This window comes from Schistocerca cancellata, chromosome 4, assembly GCF_023864275.1.
Source record: "Schistocerca cancellata isolate TAMUIC-IGC-003103 chromosome 4, iqSchCanc2.1, whole genome shotgun sequence".
Taxonomy (NCBI): Eukaryota; Metazoa; Arthropoda; class Insecta; order Orthoptera; family Acrididae; genus Schistocerca; species Schistocerca cancellata.
Window position 1 is genome coordinate 527,038,303 of NC_064629.1, and position 17,588 is coordinate 527,055,890.

The following is a 17,588-nucleotide window of genomic DNA, read 5'->3' on the forward strand; positions in this document are numbered from 1 at the left end:
TACATCTACATCCATACTCCGCAAGCCACCTGACGGTGTGTGGTGGGGGTACTTTGAGTACCTCTATCAGTTCTCCCTTCTATTCCAGTCTCGTATTGTTCATGGAAAGAAAGATTGTCAGTATGCTTCTGTGTGGGCTCTAAGCTCTCTGATTTTATCCTCATGGTCTCTTCATGAGATATACGTAGGAGGGAGCAATATACTCCTTGGTAAAGGTATGACTGAGTGTCGCTCATGCAGAATCTTCCACTGGAGTTTATCTATCATCTCCGTAACGCTTTTGCGATTTCTAAATGATTCTGTAACGAAGCGCGCTGCTCTCCGTTGGATCTTCTCTTCTCTATCTCTTCTATCAACCCTATCTGGTACGGATCCCACACTGGTGAGCAATATTCAAGCAGTGGGCGAACAAGTGTACTGTAACCTACTTTCTTTGTTTTTGGATTGCATTTCCTTAGGATTCTTCCAATGAATCTCAGTCTGGCATCTGCTTTACCAACGATCAACTTTATATGATCATTCCATTTTAAATCACTCCTAATGCCTACTCCCAGATAATTTATGGAATTAACTGCTTCCAGTTGCTGGCCTGCTATATTGTAGCTAAATGATAAAGGATCTTTCTTTCTATGTATTCGCAGCACATTACACTTGTCTACATTGAGATTCAATTGCCATTCCCTGCACCATGCATCAATTCGTTGCAGATCCTCCTGCATTTCAATACAATTTTCCATTGTTACAACCTCTTGATATACTACATCATCCGCAAAAAGCCTCAGTGAACTTCCATTGTTATCCACAAGGTCATTTATGTATACTGTGAATAGCAACGGTCCTACAACACTCCCCTGCGGCACACCTGAAATCACTCTTACTTCGGACAACGTCTCTCCATTGAGAATGACATGCTGTGTTCTGTTATCTAGGAACTCTTCAGACCAAACACACAATTGGTCTGATTGTCCATATGCTCTTACTTTGTTCATTAAATGACTGTGCGGAACTGTATCGAATGCCTTGCGGAAATCTTTCCTTGCAATGACAGTGTTGTGATTTTAACTGAAAAAATCATAAAAAATATTTAAATAATCATATTTTAGGCTACAAACTACAAAATGATAGATCTCATCAACTCTCAGAAATGATTATTAAACATTAGTATTTATCTACTATCAGTCACACTCAGGCCATAGCATACTAAATGTTTCATGTAGCCATTGGAAACAGAATGCAAATCTTACAATTTGAATAACAAACATCCATCTCATGATGTTCTGTGAACTGATTGATGTTATGATTTTTTTTAGTCAGTTATACAATAGTTACAATAAGACAGCATGTACAATCTTATAAAACTGAGAGGGTCAGGTCCTGTCTGTCATTTTTTAGCATTGTTAAAAAACATTTTGGAAACTATTTCAATGGGCTAGTGTCAAAAGTCTAACAATGATAGTAAGGATCTTTGCTAATATGCAGATTTCTATTGATTGGCAGTTTGATTTTGTCATGTGATTAAGATAGTGGCTGTGACCATAGAATGCTTCAGTTTTAACTTTAATGTGGTGTGGTGGATGTAATCAAAACTTTTGTTAAATTTTTGTCATGGAATTCACTTAAACCTATATCTTTTAGCTATTTGTTGTATCATAGAACTGACAGATTTTTACCTTAATGTTTGGTATTAATGTGCCCATTTTCAGATGTAAGTCACTAGAAATTCTTGTGAGAAAGTATAAAGGAGAGGGAAGCCGACATGCTTAAAACATTTAGTCCTCCCTTATTTCCATGTGATTCCTCTTCCTTGACAAATATTAACAACAGATGTCTGATACAGCAGTGAGATATCTACATATAACCTTTACCTTAATGCAGAAGTTGAAACGAAAGCGTTGGTAGTGAAAAAACATGTGCCTAGGTTAAAATGACAACTTATGCCTACCAGGACACAGCTGGGGCGTACTGTCTTCCCATTCCATAGTTCATTTTTGCAGCCTTCAGCCACTAGAGGGCTCCGAATTGTAGTGTGTCACAAGGTGGTGTGTAACATGTATATGTCGGTATGTGAGAAACAGCATACTGTAATCAAGTTTCAACTTGGAAGAGTTCATTCAGACATGGAGCACCCTCTCCTTCAGCATGGCATTGCCAGACCACACACGAGCGCTGCGACATCTCCAACCATCCAGTGCCTTGGATTCACTGTCATTGATTGTTTTCTATACAGTCCCACAATGGCCGCATCCAATTTTCATCTATTCCCAAAACTTAAAGAACACCTTCAATGACTTCACTTTGATAGGGGTGAAGCGGTGCAAGCAGAGGTGAGATTGTGGCTTTGTCCTTTGCTGAAATGTGCTCACTTCTGTCTGTCTATTTTCAAAAGCAAACACGTGTGGTAGCCTCTCGTGTTGCCTTTTATCATTGTCAAAAACAACCCAATCAATCCTATCGCGCTTGGGCTGCTGACCTTCACGGCCTCAGCAGAAAGTGTCAATTTGTTACTGAAGTTCACAAAGAATCCTACGCCGATTCCATGGTCTGGGATGCTATTATCTGATCGACGCCTGACAAAGAAGTTAGGCAATGTGCCCTTCAGTTGACAAATCCAACTCTAGATGAAGTCCTATCCATCACTCAGTCTTTTGAAATTCCTCGTGCTGCTGGAGCGCAAATAGAGGCATGGGGTGACGTCAGGGAAGTACAACCTCTGTGCGCTGTTGACGAAGTGTGCGGCGTGTCCCCGCCGGCCGACGTGGCCGCAGTACGCTCCCAAGTGTGGCCTCGGCCTAACCATAAACAAACCTCTAAGAAACTGCAGCAAAACCCACGGCAACTTCCTTCATGTCCGCGGTGTTTTACGAAACATTCACTGGAGAATTGTACCCAACGTTGGGCCGTGTGTTACAAACGCAAAAAGAAGGGTCATGTGTCATCCGTTTGCAAATCCGACCGTATACCTGACGTTCATGAACGTGACACTGATTCTGCTTCTGTGTTGTCTGTCAATGGTACTTCTTCCCTTTCAGGGAAGTCATTCCTCTCTGTCCAAATCCTTGGTTGGGATGTTCACATGCAGGTGGATACTGGTTCTGCTGCCACTATCATCAATTCTCAGGCGTATCTTCAGTTGGGTTCTCCAATCCTATCACCTGTCACCAGGCAATTACGGACGTACTATAAACAGAAGATTTCTCTCTTGGGACAATTTGATGCTGAGGTCTCTTACAAATCTGTCGTTCGCACTGTTCCCATATTTGTGGTCGACCATAGTAACGTGGAGAATCTTTTTGGTTTCGATGCCTTTCGCCTTTTTGGGTTCTCCATAGATGACTCTGTCAGTATCGTCTCTGATGCTATTCCTTATGCTCAATTGGATTCCTTGTCGATGACATTTTCGTCCCTTTTGTCTCCTGGGTTAGGCCGTGCAAACAACTTTGAAGCTCATATCATGCTCAAACCCACTGCTGGGCCTAAGTTTCTTTGGGCTTGGCCCATTCCTGTGGCCCTTCATGATCGGGTCAAACGGGAGCTGGATTATCTCACTGCTTCAGGGGTCTTGCTTCCTGTCACTTCCAGTGAGTGGTCCTCTCCTGTCGTTGTCGTTGCTAAGCCCAATGGTGATATTCGTCTCTGTGGCGATTTCAAAGCCACTGTAAATGCTAAATGCCTCATAGACACTTACCTTATGCCCCGACCTGAAGAATTGTTCACTAAACTTGCTGGAGGCCAGTATTTTTCTAAACTTGACCTGTCAGAAGCTTATCATCAACTTCCTCTTGACACTGCTTCCCGGCAGTTCCTGGTCCTTAACACACCTTTCGACCTCTATCAATACCAACGATTGCCATTCAGGGTTGCCAGCGCCCCTGCTCTCTTTCAGCGATTCTTGGAACAATTATTGCTCCCTGTCCCTGGGTGTATAAATTACATGGACGACATTGTTGTCACTGGCTCCACCACTGAAGAACATCTGCAGAATCTCTGCACACTTTTTCATGTCTTACAGACTGCTGGTCTTAAGTGTAATCTTCAGAAATCAAAATTTTTTCAGGCATCTATCACATACTTGGGGTTTCAACTCTCTCGGGATGGTATTTGTCCGCTTCAACAAACTGTTGCTGCGATCGATGCTCATCCTCGCCCTACATCTGCTAAGGAACTGCAGGCCTTCTTGGGGAAAATAGCATACTATCACAGGTTTTTACTGTCTGCGGCTTCGGTGGCTCAGCCATTGCATCACCTGTTGCATAAAAACGTGCCCTTTCACTGGTCCGCGTCATGCGATGTGGCTTTCCAGAAATTGAAGACTATGCTGAAACAGGCCCGGTGCCTGGCTACTTATCGAACTGGCCAGCATCTTGTTCTTACCACGGATGCCTCTCAATATGGGGTTGGTGCTGTCCTTGCGCACCGTTTTTCTGACGGTTCTGAACAACCCATTGCTTATGCCTCCAAAACGCTCACGGATTCCCAACGAAAACATTCTCAAATTCAAAAAGAAGTGTTGTGACTCGCCGATCTTTCAAAGTGCCACCGCGCAGTTACACGCGTCCTCTACATGCGGCGCTGTCTGCCAGCCATGCAGCAGCCTCGCCACCTAAGCGGCCAGCTAGCCAGCAGCTGCTAGACTTGGACTGAGTGCTGATTTGACTGTTTCAGTGTACACACGTCTTACTTTGTTTACTCGATCTGTGACTTACATGTATTGTGTCATCCTAGAAATATATTTGTTCAACTTGATGTTATAACACTCTTGTGTTGAGGTATGAACTCTGCCAGTTCATATGAAGTATGTCTTTACTTTCCTCATACCCCTTACCATTATTACATGCTTGTATTCCTTTAGTAGTCCACAGGAGAGAGGAATGCGGATATATGAATCCTCTTTTGTTGTAAAGCAGCTACTACATAGATTACCTTATTATGTCTGATCATTATTAAACAGGAATTACAGTTTAAAAGCAGGTTTCACTAAAATGCTAGAACACTGCATAAATTTCCCTGTTCTTCTTGTGACTTCTGTAATGAATTCTTTGTGCCACTAATACTGTCTTCTTTCTTTTTTCAGTTGGACTTTCTAAGGATTGTTTGCAGCCATGAACATTTTGTAGCGTTGAATCTACCTTTTGGGACACCTTTTACTCCAAGCTCTGCTCCCTCATCACCAAACCCATCTATTTCGTCATCTACAAGCCAGTCATCATTTGTGTCGACACTTGTTGGAGGTGATTTAATGAGTTTTGCAGATCTGTCACCTGCATTTCGACAACAACATTTCCTGATTGGACTTGTTCTCACAGACGTGGCTACAGTCCTGGAATTACAGTAAGTTCATATTTCCAGCAGTACTTTTTTCCCTTCAACTTTTTGTTCTACATGTGTGTTGTATCCTGGAAAAAATATTTACTACTGCCTTTTTTTTTTTTTTTTTAACAGAATAAAGAAAACTGTTACTTAAGATACAAATAAAGTTATGATGAAAAACAACCTCCTACTGTGTAAAGGAAGCACTGATTAGTACAGGGGCGGGCAGGAATCCTGCACGTGTGCAGTTAACAGGTGTTATACGTGCACATAGGGGCAAGCTGGCCACCCGCTTCCCTACCCTCCCCACCATACCGTCTCTCCACTCTTTCCTCTGTAATGCGTTTTGTTTCCTAGCTTGCTTAATTGAATGAAGGAGTAAGGTTAGTAGAAGAGCTTGAAAGAAATCATGGTTTGAAAGTGTACCTATTACCTACGATACTTTTTCTCTAATTATCACAGGTGGAGTTTACAATACGTTTAATGTCTGAAACAAAATTTCTACATACAGACAAACGCAAACAGTTATGTAAATTTTCATCCTTGATGTTTGCTCTTAACCGAGACTTATTAATTTTCATAACGGAAAAAACTCTCTCACAAACGTATGTTGAGCCAAACATTGACATTATCTTCAGGCTTCACGATGGATATGAGGAAACTCTTGCTGTGGAAAATCGTGATAAAAGTCTGTTACACATATTGCCAAAAGAAACTTGTCTCTCAGACGAGAATTACCCTGTAGATCTATTAATTCCATTTGCAGATTGGGGTGAGTATCATCTACAGAAACAGCAAATGGTCTCGAGAACCATTCAAAAGCTTGGAATAAATATGATATATCCCCAAATCGCTTGAGAAATTCCTCTTTCATTGCACTAAGTACGGAAACACATTCTTTGCAATTCTGTTCTCGCACAGTAGACAGAGTAGGGAAATGCACTGCGTTCCCTGACGAGAGCTGTCATTCCCGTAGCTCAAGCTTGCTAGTGAAAACTTGCAAATCAGCCATTTCACAAATTAGCTGATTTTCTTCTTGCAAACTTGTGTTCAATGCATTCATGTGTCTGGTAACGTCCACTAAAAATGCAAGGTCGACAACCCACTCTGGATTTTCTAACTTGGGGTCGTACCTTCCTTTGTCCTTTAAAAACTGATTTATTGGTATTCACAGCTCAAAAAATCTTTTGAGTACATTACCGTGGTTAAGCCAGCGGGCTTCACTGTGGTATGGTATGTCACCGTACTCTTCCCCAATTTCAGCTAAATATGTGTGAAACTGTCTATGTGTAAGCCCTTGGGATCTCAAATAATTAACTGCCTGAATAACCACTTGCATGATGTCCCCCAGTTTTGCTGCTTTTGCACAGATTACTTCTTGGTGCAAAATGCAGTGGATGCTGTACAATGATTCTTCTGTATGCTGTAGCTTTTTTTCTTAGTAATCCAACAAATCCCATTTGTTCCTCTTTCATTGCAGGTGCTCAGTTTGTTGTCACAGACACCAAACATTCCCAGTTTAAGCCAGCTGAATAGACAGCTTCTTCAATGGCTTTTAGGATGTCCACGCCAGTGGTTGTGCTTTTTAAAGATATCAGATCTAAAAAGAAATCCCCTGTTATGTGCAGAGCAGTGTCTACGCCGCGGACATAAATCATTAATTGCGCGGTGTCTGAAATATCTGTGGACTCATCAAGTGCGATGGAAAGTGCAATTAACTCCTGTAGTGCACTCCTTAATTGACGGTAAACATCACCTGCCATGGCACTTATACGACGACTTACAGTCTGCCAAGAAAGAGTGATAGCTTGAAACTGATTTGCATTCAGTGGGCAAAGTAAATCAGCATCATCATTGATGCACTCGATTATAAACTCACTTTAAGCAAACGGTTTTCCAGCTCTTGCTACATTAAGCGCAATCTTATAACTTGCACCGCTGGGCAATCATTGTTGTCGTCCTGAAAAATTGAAAACAGTGCTCCATAAAATGTTAAATCAGTTAGATGAGAGACACGATGAAAGAAAGTTGCAGATCTCTTGTGACAACAGCACCTTACGTCAGATTCATCTACTATCGTTGGATCGCTCTTCTTAAGCTCAGTCAATTTCCCCATCCGCTCAGAATCCGACAATAAATTGTACTCGTCCTTGTGAAATTTATTATAATGATGTTCAATACTAAACTTCTGCTGACCGCGAGAATGCTACCACATCTTAAGCCTTTCGAATTTTCACGTTTTTGCACAAATCAGAAATGATTCTCCCATTCCTGTTTAAAAGATAGCAAATCTCCACGTCTCCATTTCCTTGATTCACTCTGCATTTTCCGGTTCTTGAAACACAATGTTCACTATGTAGTGGTCGCTTTGCATCAACATCCGCAGCTTAGCCTGGTACTACACTGCCGCAACCTGCCGGCTGTCGCCACAGCACCAGTCGACAATTGCATGCGAGCAGCACACGTGCAATGCTGTGCGCTCATGAGCCGCATGCAATGTCTGTCCGCCCCTGGATTAGTAGATAGACTTGTGAACAAAGAGTACCTCAGCATGTGTACTTACATTCTTCATCAGTGTGTGCACACATGTACATACACACACTTCTTCTATGTAAGTAGCCCAGCAAAGTGACAGTGGTTAAGACACAGGACTAGCATTCGGGAGGATGAAGTTTCAAATATCTGTCATGTTGCCCAAATTTAGGTTTCCTGTATTTTTTCTAATTCCTTAAGGTAATGATGATTCCTTCTGCAAAAGGTGATTTTCTCCCTCATCCATCTGAACTTTGGTTCCATCTCTAATGACCTTATCATCAACAGGACATTATACTCTAAATTGCACTTCCTCCATCGTACATAAATGTGTGGTATGTAGATGGATATGTGCGTAGGGAGAGGGGGTGGGGGCTACGGAGCAGATGTTGTCCTCTGATGAAGGAGGTGAGGTTGAAAACTTATCTAAAGTTTCAAATCAACTGTTTATGTGCCTATCTACTACTTGGTGCATCTCTACATCTTGAACAGTGGCCACTTCTTGTTTGTTTTCGCTATTTGTAATTTCTCATGTGTTTTTAGCAGAGTTGAAAGGATATTCCAGTGATAGTTTTTCTTCAAAAATTATTTTCTGATTGCAATGTGGTGATTGGTACATTTAAGTTTTTTAATGAATGCCTAGGTACTACATACATAACAGAATCAGATGGAATGGACAAAGCAGTTTTAATAATTACAGAGAAAATTTGTGTAACACTTTTCCCCCACATGTGAATTAATTATTGTTTATTTATTTGACCTTTTAGGAATCCTAACCTTCATTTTAAGGTGGTCAACCTTGTGCGTAATTTGCTGACATATCACGACAGTGACCCACGATTTGCAGAACCTGAATGTAGAGCACGAGTGGCTGCCCTGTACTTGCCATTTCTGGGTATTGTCATGGATGCCTTACCACAACTTCATGGCTTTTTCCCAGGAGCTAGAGGTATGATACAGATTGTTTACACATAAATTCAGTAACTATTTTGAAAATACTCTGTAGGCTGAGTGTGTAATAACTAATAATCATGGGTAACGAATGCTAGTACAGTAGAACTCCAATTATCTGAATTGAAACTATCAGGATCACTTTGAGGAAAGACATTTGTACAGTATGACTAAAATTGTTGGTTTTGTTTGATAGTTATTACAGTACACGGTATACTGTACATTTCTTATCAATGTAAAATCAATCTGCAGCGAATGTATTAAAAGACAAAATCTTCCAGTGAATAGTGAATACAGTACGCACATTGTTGTATGCACATTGTCATATGTGCATGCTTGTGTTTGTAGTGCCTGTCATTCAGCGCAGCTTACGCCAGTCTGTGTAGTTACTTTAACATTTGCACTGATTTGTTACTATAAATTACGTCTTTTTTGTTTTGTTTTGTTTTGTTTTGTTTTGTTTTATGTATGTTTTAATTTACTCTGTGGCGTATGTCTTCTATAAGGAAACACATTGTCTTATCATTGACAAACAAAATAAAAGTCCTTGAGCAATTAGACAAAGGCATGAGTGATAGGCAGTTAGCTGAGATGTTTAATGAGACACAAACAGAAACAAGTCTTCAATCGTAAACTTTGTGTCTGTTCTTGAGACTGAAGATAAGAGTTTGTTGCAAAAAGCAATGAAAACAGCAGAAAACAAGGCACCTGAAGAGACCATATAAAAGTGGTCCTTGCAGCACCTAGCATCAGGAAACCCCCTTTCAGGTCCAATTGTTTGCGTAAAAGAAAAACTTTTCACCGAGAAAATCGACAGATTGTCTTAATTCAAAGCGAGCAATGTCTGGTTACAGAATTTAAAGGCAAGGCTCAGTATTCATGAATTGGATTTAAGTGATGAAAAACTATCAGCAGACCCAAAAGCAACAGAAAAATTTATTGAAAATTCAAAATTGAAACAGAATCTTCTGACCCTGAATTTTTATACAATGGAGATGAGACTGGCCTTATTTGGAAGGCTTAGCCTGAAACAGTCAACTTATAAAAAGGAAACTAGTGCTCATGGCTATAAGATTAGTAAAGATTGTGTTACCATGCTGAACTGTTCTAACTCTACAGGAAACCACAAAATACCCATTCTGTTGATAGGAAAATTGGAAAAAACCTGCGCTTTCAAAAATACTAAGAGACTTCCTTTTACAAGAATCAACCACACACCTAGATGACTACTGCTTTGTTTTGAAAATGGTACAATTCAGTTTTCATACCCGAAGTAAAAGAATATCGAAAGGCTATAGGGAAAGAAGGTGGTGGTAATTCTGGACAGTGCACCCACCCACCCCACAGAAAGCTTCTTTATAGAGATGGATGTTTCAAAACACTCTTCATACCACCAAAAATTATGATTTTGCTGCAGCCAATTGACAAGTCGATTATCAAAACTATGAAGTAACATTATGGAAGACAGTTGCTGAGGAAGTTTTTGATAGATGATGGAACTGAAGAAGGCATTGTGGCTCATCTCAAAAATTGAATATAAAAGACTGCTCTTAAATAATGGTGGAAGCATAGAATTTGCTGCAGATAGTCACATTAAAAAGAACTTAGAATAAATTGAAAGGCATTTTGATCACAGATTAGGTACAGAAAAATAAAGATGAAAAGAAGCAGCATGAAAAGGAAGAGGAAGAAAGAGAAGCAGCATTGTCACTGAACCAGGTGCAGGATCATCAGCTGGTGAAACATTTGCATATTCTGACACTGTGCTAACATGTGTGGAGCCGAAGCCTGAGTTTGACCATATACAGCAGCTTACCATGAAGCAGATGTGAGACTTCACTGCACAAGAACGACTGAAGATGGCAAAACAACTGACTCTGACTGACTGACTGACTGATATGTTCGAGAACTGACACCGTAAGTGCAGTACTCCACAAAATCCAAACAACATTGTTTTGTACTGATTATGTTAATATTAGTGGTATATATACACAGACTTAGTTTTTTAAAAATAAGAAGTTATATGTTTTTGTGCTTTATTGAATTATCTGGATTGGATCCAATACCTAAGCAATTCTTTATGTGTGTGTAAGTACAGAACTAGAAATGAAAGATCAGGGAGCTTGAAAATGACATTGATACTGTATTTTAAGGTAATTTTGAGAAAAAATCTGAAGTTGAAGCTAAAATCTTCTGGTTTGTTAGTCTGCATCATACACACTTCAACAAAAGTTTGGAATATCATAGTGCTTCCTACAATGACTTCTTATAGTACACCCATTTAGGTTTTTACAGTGCCTTATTAACAAAAGAAACATGATTCCTTCTGAAAACAAGAACAATTTTGGTTAGTTACAAAAAACAAAACAAAGAAGGCTCTCTCCTAAATGTACATATTGAAAAAACAAAAACAGTCAAAATCTTTATCTCATCATGATGATGATGAACATCAGTCTTTAACAGTATGTCCTCCCCACAAACAGATGAGTTCCTCCACTCTTTGAGATATGCTCTTGATGAGAACCTAAAGTTTGTCAAGGGGTACAAGTTCCCACTCCTCAATGGCAGCTTCAGTGACGTCATGAAGACTGTCAGATGGATTCGAACGCTGTGGAATGCCTGCCTTCAACAGGCCCCATGCATGCTCAATTGCATTCATGTCTGGGACTGTGCTGGCTAATGAATTTGGTTGATGTTGCATTTTTGAAGATACCAAGACACTGCTAGAGTACAGTAAATTGTTATCGACTAGGATGAAGTTGTCGCAAACTTCATGTTTGTAGGGCCTTACAATTGGTTGTAGCACGTTTTGGAGGTATTATTGACCAGTCCTATTGCCATAGATGGGAGTTAGAGGGGTCCGCCATCCCATTGTTATTACTGCCCAGAACATTAAACCTCCACCTGCAGATGGATGAACTTCCTTGAACGTATCTGTATTCCTGGTGTCATCCAGTACATCTCCAAACCATAACATGTCAAGTGTCCGGTTGCAAACCAATTTTGGTCTTGTCAGCAAGTATGACATTACTCCAAGCTTCGATGGTCCAGTTTTGATGTACAAGAGCCCAGGTCCTTCAATTGCGTCAGTTCCATTGGTTCAGTGCAAAACTTATCAATGGTCTTCTGGAATGAAGACCACTCTAATGCAATCTTCTACACAATGTTTGGTCTGAGATACAAATCTCTTTTGCTCAGGAGGAGTCATTTCCAATATTTTTTTCACTTGATGCTGGGCACCTGCAAGCCAACAGTTGGAGCAAACGATCCTGCCTTGGTGTTGTCATAGGAAGACAATCACTGTGAGGTCTGTCATCCATGTTTCCCATCTCTCTGTACTTTCTCCACACCTTAGACAAACCACTTTGACATGTAACCATTTGGCAACATCTTGCGGTGTATATGGTGTGCTGAAAGTAAAGCCACGATCCTGACTCTGTCAAAGTTTTGTTTGCCCCTACGTGGCATGTTACTACAGTGCTGAACACAAACTGAATGAAGCTGTTGTAGATACTGGCCTACTCTTCATGTGCTGCTGTCGCAGCGGTATGTTTACATGACAGGGAAATGCCACAAAGCATGCCAATAGTAAAGACCATCCAGTATATGGTATCTAACTGGATAATGCATGAAGTGAAGTGAAGTGCCTAGGTCAATGAGATCTCTGGTACTGCAGACTACATTTTACAATAGTATTCTAAACTTTTGTTGAGTGGTATATTTTTTCTACATGTCAATGTTTAAACCCATCTGCTGGGATCTTCTTTGGGGTCTTGTGATGTTTGCAGTTAGCTGAACCTTGTGGTGTCCAGTTAACCGTGAAGACGACAATATCCTGAGGAAGATCCCAGCGGAGGGATTGAAAATATCAGTCACGTAGAACAAATATGATGTGGCCTAAAAACCAGAAGATTTCACCTCCAATGGCAACAGCCACAAAAGCCTGCAGACTTAATTGAATATGGTCATCTTGTGCATAAAATTAATATGTAATCGGAACCAACGGTTGCTTCGTCAGGAAAGAGGGAAGGAGAGGGAAAGACGAAAGGATGTGGGTTTTAAGGGAGAGGGTAAGGAGTCATTCCAATCCCGGGAGCGGAAAGACTTACCTTAGGGGGAAAAAGGACAGGTATACACTCGCGCTCACACACACATATCCATCTGCACATACACAGACACAAGCAGACATTTGTAAAGGCAAAGAGTCTGGATGCCTCTGTGCTTCTGCCTTGACTGACATCTGTGCCCAAACTCTTTGCATGGTTCAAAGAGCACCAAGATGAGTTTACTGTACTCCTCTGGCCACCAAACTCCCCGGATCTGAACCCAGTTGAGAACTTGTGGGGACCACCTTGTTCGGATGTTCGCTCCATGATCCTTGTGAAACGTAGTGCAGCTGGCCACAGGTCAGGAATCAGTGTGGCTTCACATCCCTGTCAGTACTTTCCAGAACCTCACTGACACTCTTCCTGCACGTCTCGCAGCAGTCCACACTGCAAAAGGTGGTTATTCAGGCTTGTGATAGTCATATTAATGTGACTGGATGCTGTAGGTAGATGAGGAATGAACAAGAATGTTGTATATGCAAACTTTGGAACAAGATAAGAGACTGAGAACAAAACTGAATGCCCACTAATGTAATGGCTAAAATTTGTATCAAAAGGAATGTAATTGTGTGTTAAAATCAAACCAATTTTTTGTCTGTTCCTGTAGACAGCATTTACCTGATATTAAAAGTTTTTAACTATTTCCTAAAGTAGCATTTGCTCTGTTTCACTCTTTCTCAGTCATTTTACAACTACTGTTTGTGGTTTTGACTTACATTTACTGTGCCTGCTCTGACACGGTTTCAGTTAAAAGTTACTTCTTTGTTTCTGTAACTGTAAACAAAGAGAGAGAGAGAGAGAGAGAATTTTTATTCGTATTTGCTTTTAAACATCGTAAGTTCATAGATTAAGTTAAATAGTAGCCAAGTATGTCATAGCTTAATTAATTGCTTCCTATTTTAAATTTGAAATCACTAAGGAAACTGCGCTCTTAGTGACTTACAAGCAATCAGATTAGATGGAGCTGCGGTGGTGAAGAGAGTGCTCTTCTTTCTCAAAATGTCACATGACTTGGATGTTGTCACTTTGTACTGGAAGTTGGTGTGACAATCAAAAATATGCTGAGTAAGAGACTAAGTGTCAGTGAATGTCATCATAGCTGGATTTTAACTACTCTGAGCATGTTACTATGAAGGCACAGAGCTTTTCACATGCAACTATGTTAAGAGTGTACCTTGTGAAGAAAGTAAACTGCTTTGGGCACTAACAGGTTGCTTACTGGGGTCACCATTGACTGTTGTGCATTGTAGCAGGAGACAGGTGGGCCACAGTGCACCTAATCACTGACTGTAATATGGAGGACTACTTCCTTCCTGTGGGATGTAGAAGCCACCATCCCACATGTGTACCTTTCCCTCAAAGCACATCACAGGCCACAGAGATTGGTATGAGTGCAAGAACTTTGAACACTTGAAGCATAGAGTAATGTTGTTCGAACTGATGACTTGCAATCCACCCCAGTGAAAGTGCAAGCTGCTTGCCAACAGGGCACTATTCCGACAAGAAGCGTATTTAAATGGGATAAAAACTTGAACATTTGTCTGCCATCATCACCAACTGACAAGCAGTTCAGGAACCAGTTTTTGATCAGTTGCATACATTTGTTTGCCTACAGCACCTAGCATGCAACTTGTACAGTCACCAGGATAATAATTCTCCACACTGTTGCTTCTGAATCATGTACGAATAATTTGAGGAACACTGTTAATGCAGAGTGCTTGTGTAGGTCCCTGGGTTACACGACTTCTATTATGTTGAGCGTATGTGAAAAGCCATTGAGTGAGGTGATAAATCAGTATCTGTGAGCTCTGTGTAGTTGTTAGAGTGATGTTTGATCAGAATAGCTCCTGGATGTGTGCCTAAAATTTAGTTGTTAATTCATGTACATGAGCCTCATTAGAGATATACTAAAACCATTTGTTGAACTACAGAATCTGTAATTTCTGCAAAACAAGTGTGTGGATTTTTGTTCTTTAACTGTCAGATAAATTTGTTCTCGTGACAGGGGAAATAAAACACACCTCTGTCATTTCTTTGTGCTAGTTTTTTTAATAGTTCCAAGCCCGAGTAATGCATTTTGTGACCATTCAAATAACTTATCACATACCAAATAATATTGCAGTCACTTTTTGCACAGCTTCATATAGATAAAGACCCATGAAAATGAGAGATTTGTGCCTGATAGCACTCCACTATTCTGGAATCAGACCTTCATTTAAATTTCTAAGCACTGCTTGTGGCAAGAGGGGCAACTCGGACTGAACTAGTAAGATACATTTTGTGAGGTGGTGTGCCACTGAAGAAACAAACAATTTTGTGAAGGTTAATGAATGAGTGTGTCATGAAGGAAAAATTTATTTTGGTTTCTTACACTTTATTTATGTTCATATGCTTATAACAACATACAGAGGAATCAGTCTAAAATAAATTATTTTCTTTTCAAGTGTTGCTGTCTGTGAATGGGATTACACAAGGCTTCAGTGAGGACCTTGTATATTATTTTCTCCAAGTTCGAAAGAAATAATGTCTTGATATAAAGTAACATGACTAATAACAAAACCACACAAGTTTGGTAAATCATGAGTGAATTTGAGAGGAATATTTTACCAGCTACATCAATGATATGCTTTAAGCCTTGACCCCAAAATATGATCACAAATAATTCATGAGAAATGTGTTGTAGATACAAATGTAGATTTTGAAGGATTTAAATTTGTACCGAAAACATGAAGAGTTGATGTCAGAATATTTCCATAAATTGAATGGAAACAGTTATTCTAATGAAATTTTTATTCTTTGCAACAAGGCAGTATAATTTATATTTGTATTACATGATGAGTGCAACTGTTGTGCTGAATTTGCTTTCTACATATTTAGCATCCTGCCAGAAACCAGTAGAAATGTAGAACAATAAATGTAACTGTGTAATTGCCTACCATTTGCCATAAAAATCAAATAATAAGAATGAGAATTTTAGTTTCACTAAAATATTGATGTTAGTTGGATGATGTACATTTCCAGAATATTAATGAAGTCATGGCACGTAAGATAGCCTATGCTGATCTTTTTTAACTTACTTCTTTGCAGGGCTTCAGGTAGTAGAGAGGTTATTGAGTAACTGTAAAGATATCAGTTGTGGCATCGTTTTAGTACTGTACTTTTTCTTAAATTAAAATTATTATTTTGTATACTTACATAATTTTTTCTATGTTTCTCTTGAGAATAAATAATTTATAAAGTATGAATAACATTTACAGGTCGTATGTTGCTGGTACCAGGCTCAGATAATATGGAACCTCAAAATGGTATTGATCATTCTATTGCAATGGCAATTGCTGGTACAACAGTGTTTCCAAAGTCAGTTGGACCTGATAATCCTCAAGGCCAACAGGTAAAGTACTGTACATAGTCTATCCTATGCTAAGTTTTCCTCATTTGGTTGGAGACATTAGCATCTAAAGATGTTTAGTGCTCATTGGAAAGAATGAAGTAGAGATTAGATGGCTATTTATGGAATTCAAAGAAGCAGCATCCAAACTTGATCTAAAAGTAAATGATCAGAAACCAAACAGGTGATGAGTCAAAGATGTAGAGATGAACAAGACCACCAGTTACATGTAACACTGTGCAAACATAAATTTGAACACATTGAACAGTTCAAATTTCTAGTTGTATTGATAGATGAACAAAATCAGAGGCAAGTAAAAGTGAAAATTAGACTGCAAAATGTTAACAGAGCCTACTACTCTGTACAAAAACATAGATGTATAACGTGAGAAATTCCAAGTTAACACCCTCAGATTTTGAAGCTCTGATTGACTGCCCACCGCATAAGATTCTTTGTAATTATACTCTCATGAATCATTCTTAAGTTCTCATTAGTTTTGCTGCTGACACTTGTACATCATATTGATATATTCCCATTTGTCATTTATCTTTTGTGTTTGCTTCTTAATTGCCATATTGTTTCATATCTTACTTTGTGGAGCTATAAATTTGTCATCTAAGTCATGCGTATTGAGAGTGAGAGAGAGAGAGAGAGAGAGAGAGAGAGAGAGAGAGAGAGAGAGAGAGAGAGAGACTGACTGACCGACCTTACTCTTAAATTATCTGTATTCCACCAAGGACTTTTCATTAAAAAATGAATAACATGTGAAGAAAAAAAAATAGTGGAAGAGAAAATTACAGCAATTGGAAAGCAGTACTTGAAAATGTGTTAACAACAGAATCCAGGGACAAGGCGTTGTAAGAGGTGAATACATTTACTTCAGAGCTGAGTGGGAAATTTTTAAGGGATAAGTGTAAACGGTGACAGAAGTTCAGTATTACACTGGCGATATCACAAGTATGAACAATGTCTGTAATGTCCCATTATCAGATCTCAGTTTTTCACTTGACTAATGGAGACCATAACATGCAAGAAGTCAGCTGTGTGTAAATTAACTAAAGGAGACTGCATAACATAATGGCATCTCCATCATCAAAACTTCCAAAAGAACACATTCATAGAAGGTTTGTAGGAAACTACATAAATAACCACTGCAACAGTGACTCTGCCATGCACTGTTCGGCGGTTTGCAGAGTATGTATGTAGATTTATTACATGATTTTTCTTACATTAACACCTAAAGGGGGGGAGGGGGGCAAGATTAATATCAAATTATTTAATGAAAACAGTTACAAGATCCACTA

The 17,588-nt window shown here is 39.6% G+C and overlaps 1 protein-coding gene across 1 annotated transcript in view; it reads left to right on the top strand.

Annotated features, from left to right (window-relative positions):
* The window catches only part of LOC126183490 (dedicator of cytokinesis protein 7), a 266,895-nt gene that overhangs the window by 148,209 nt on the left and 101,098 nt on the right, over positions 1 to 17,588 (top strand). The window contains exons 22-24 of the mRNA XM_049925523.1: positions 5,072 to 5,328; positions 8,607 to 8,788; positions 16,154 to 16,287. Coding sequence (XP_049781480.1) covers positions 5,072 to 5,328; positions 8,607 to 8,788; positions 16,154 to 16,287 — 573 coding nt within the window. The remainder of the gene's footprint in view (positions 1 to 5,071; positions 5,329 to 8,606; positions 8,789 to 16,153; positions 16,288 to 17,588) is intronic.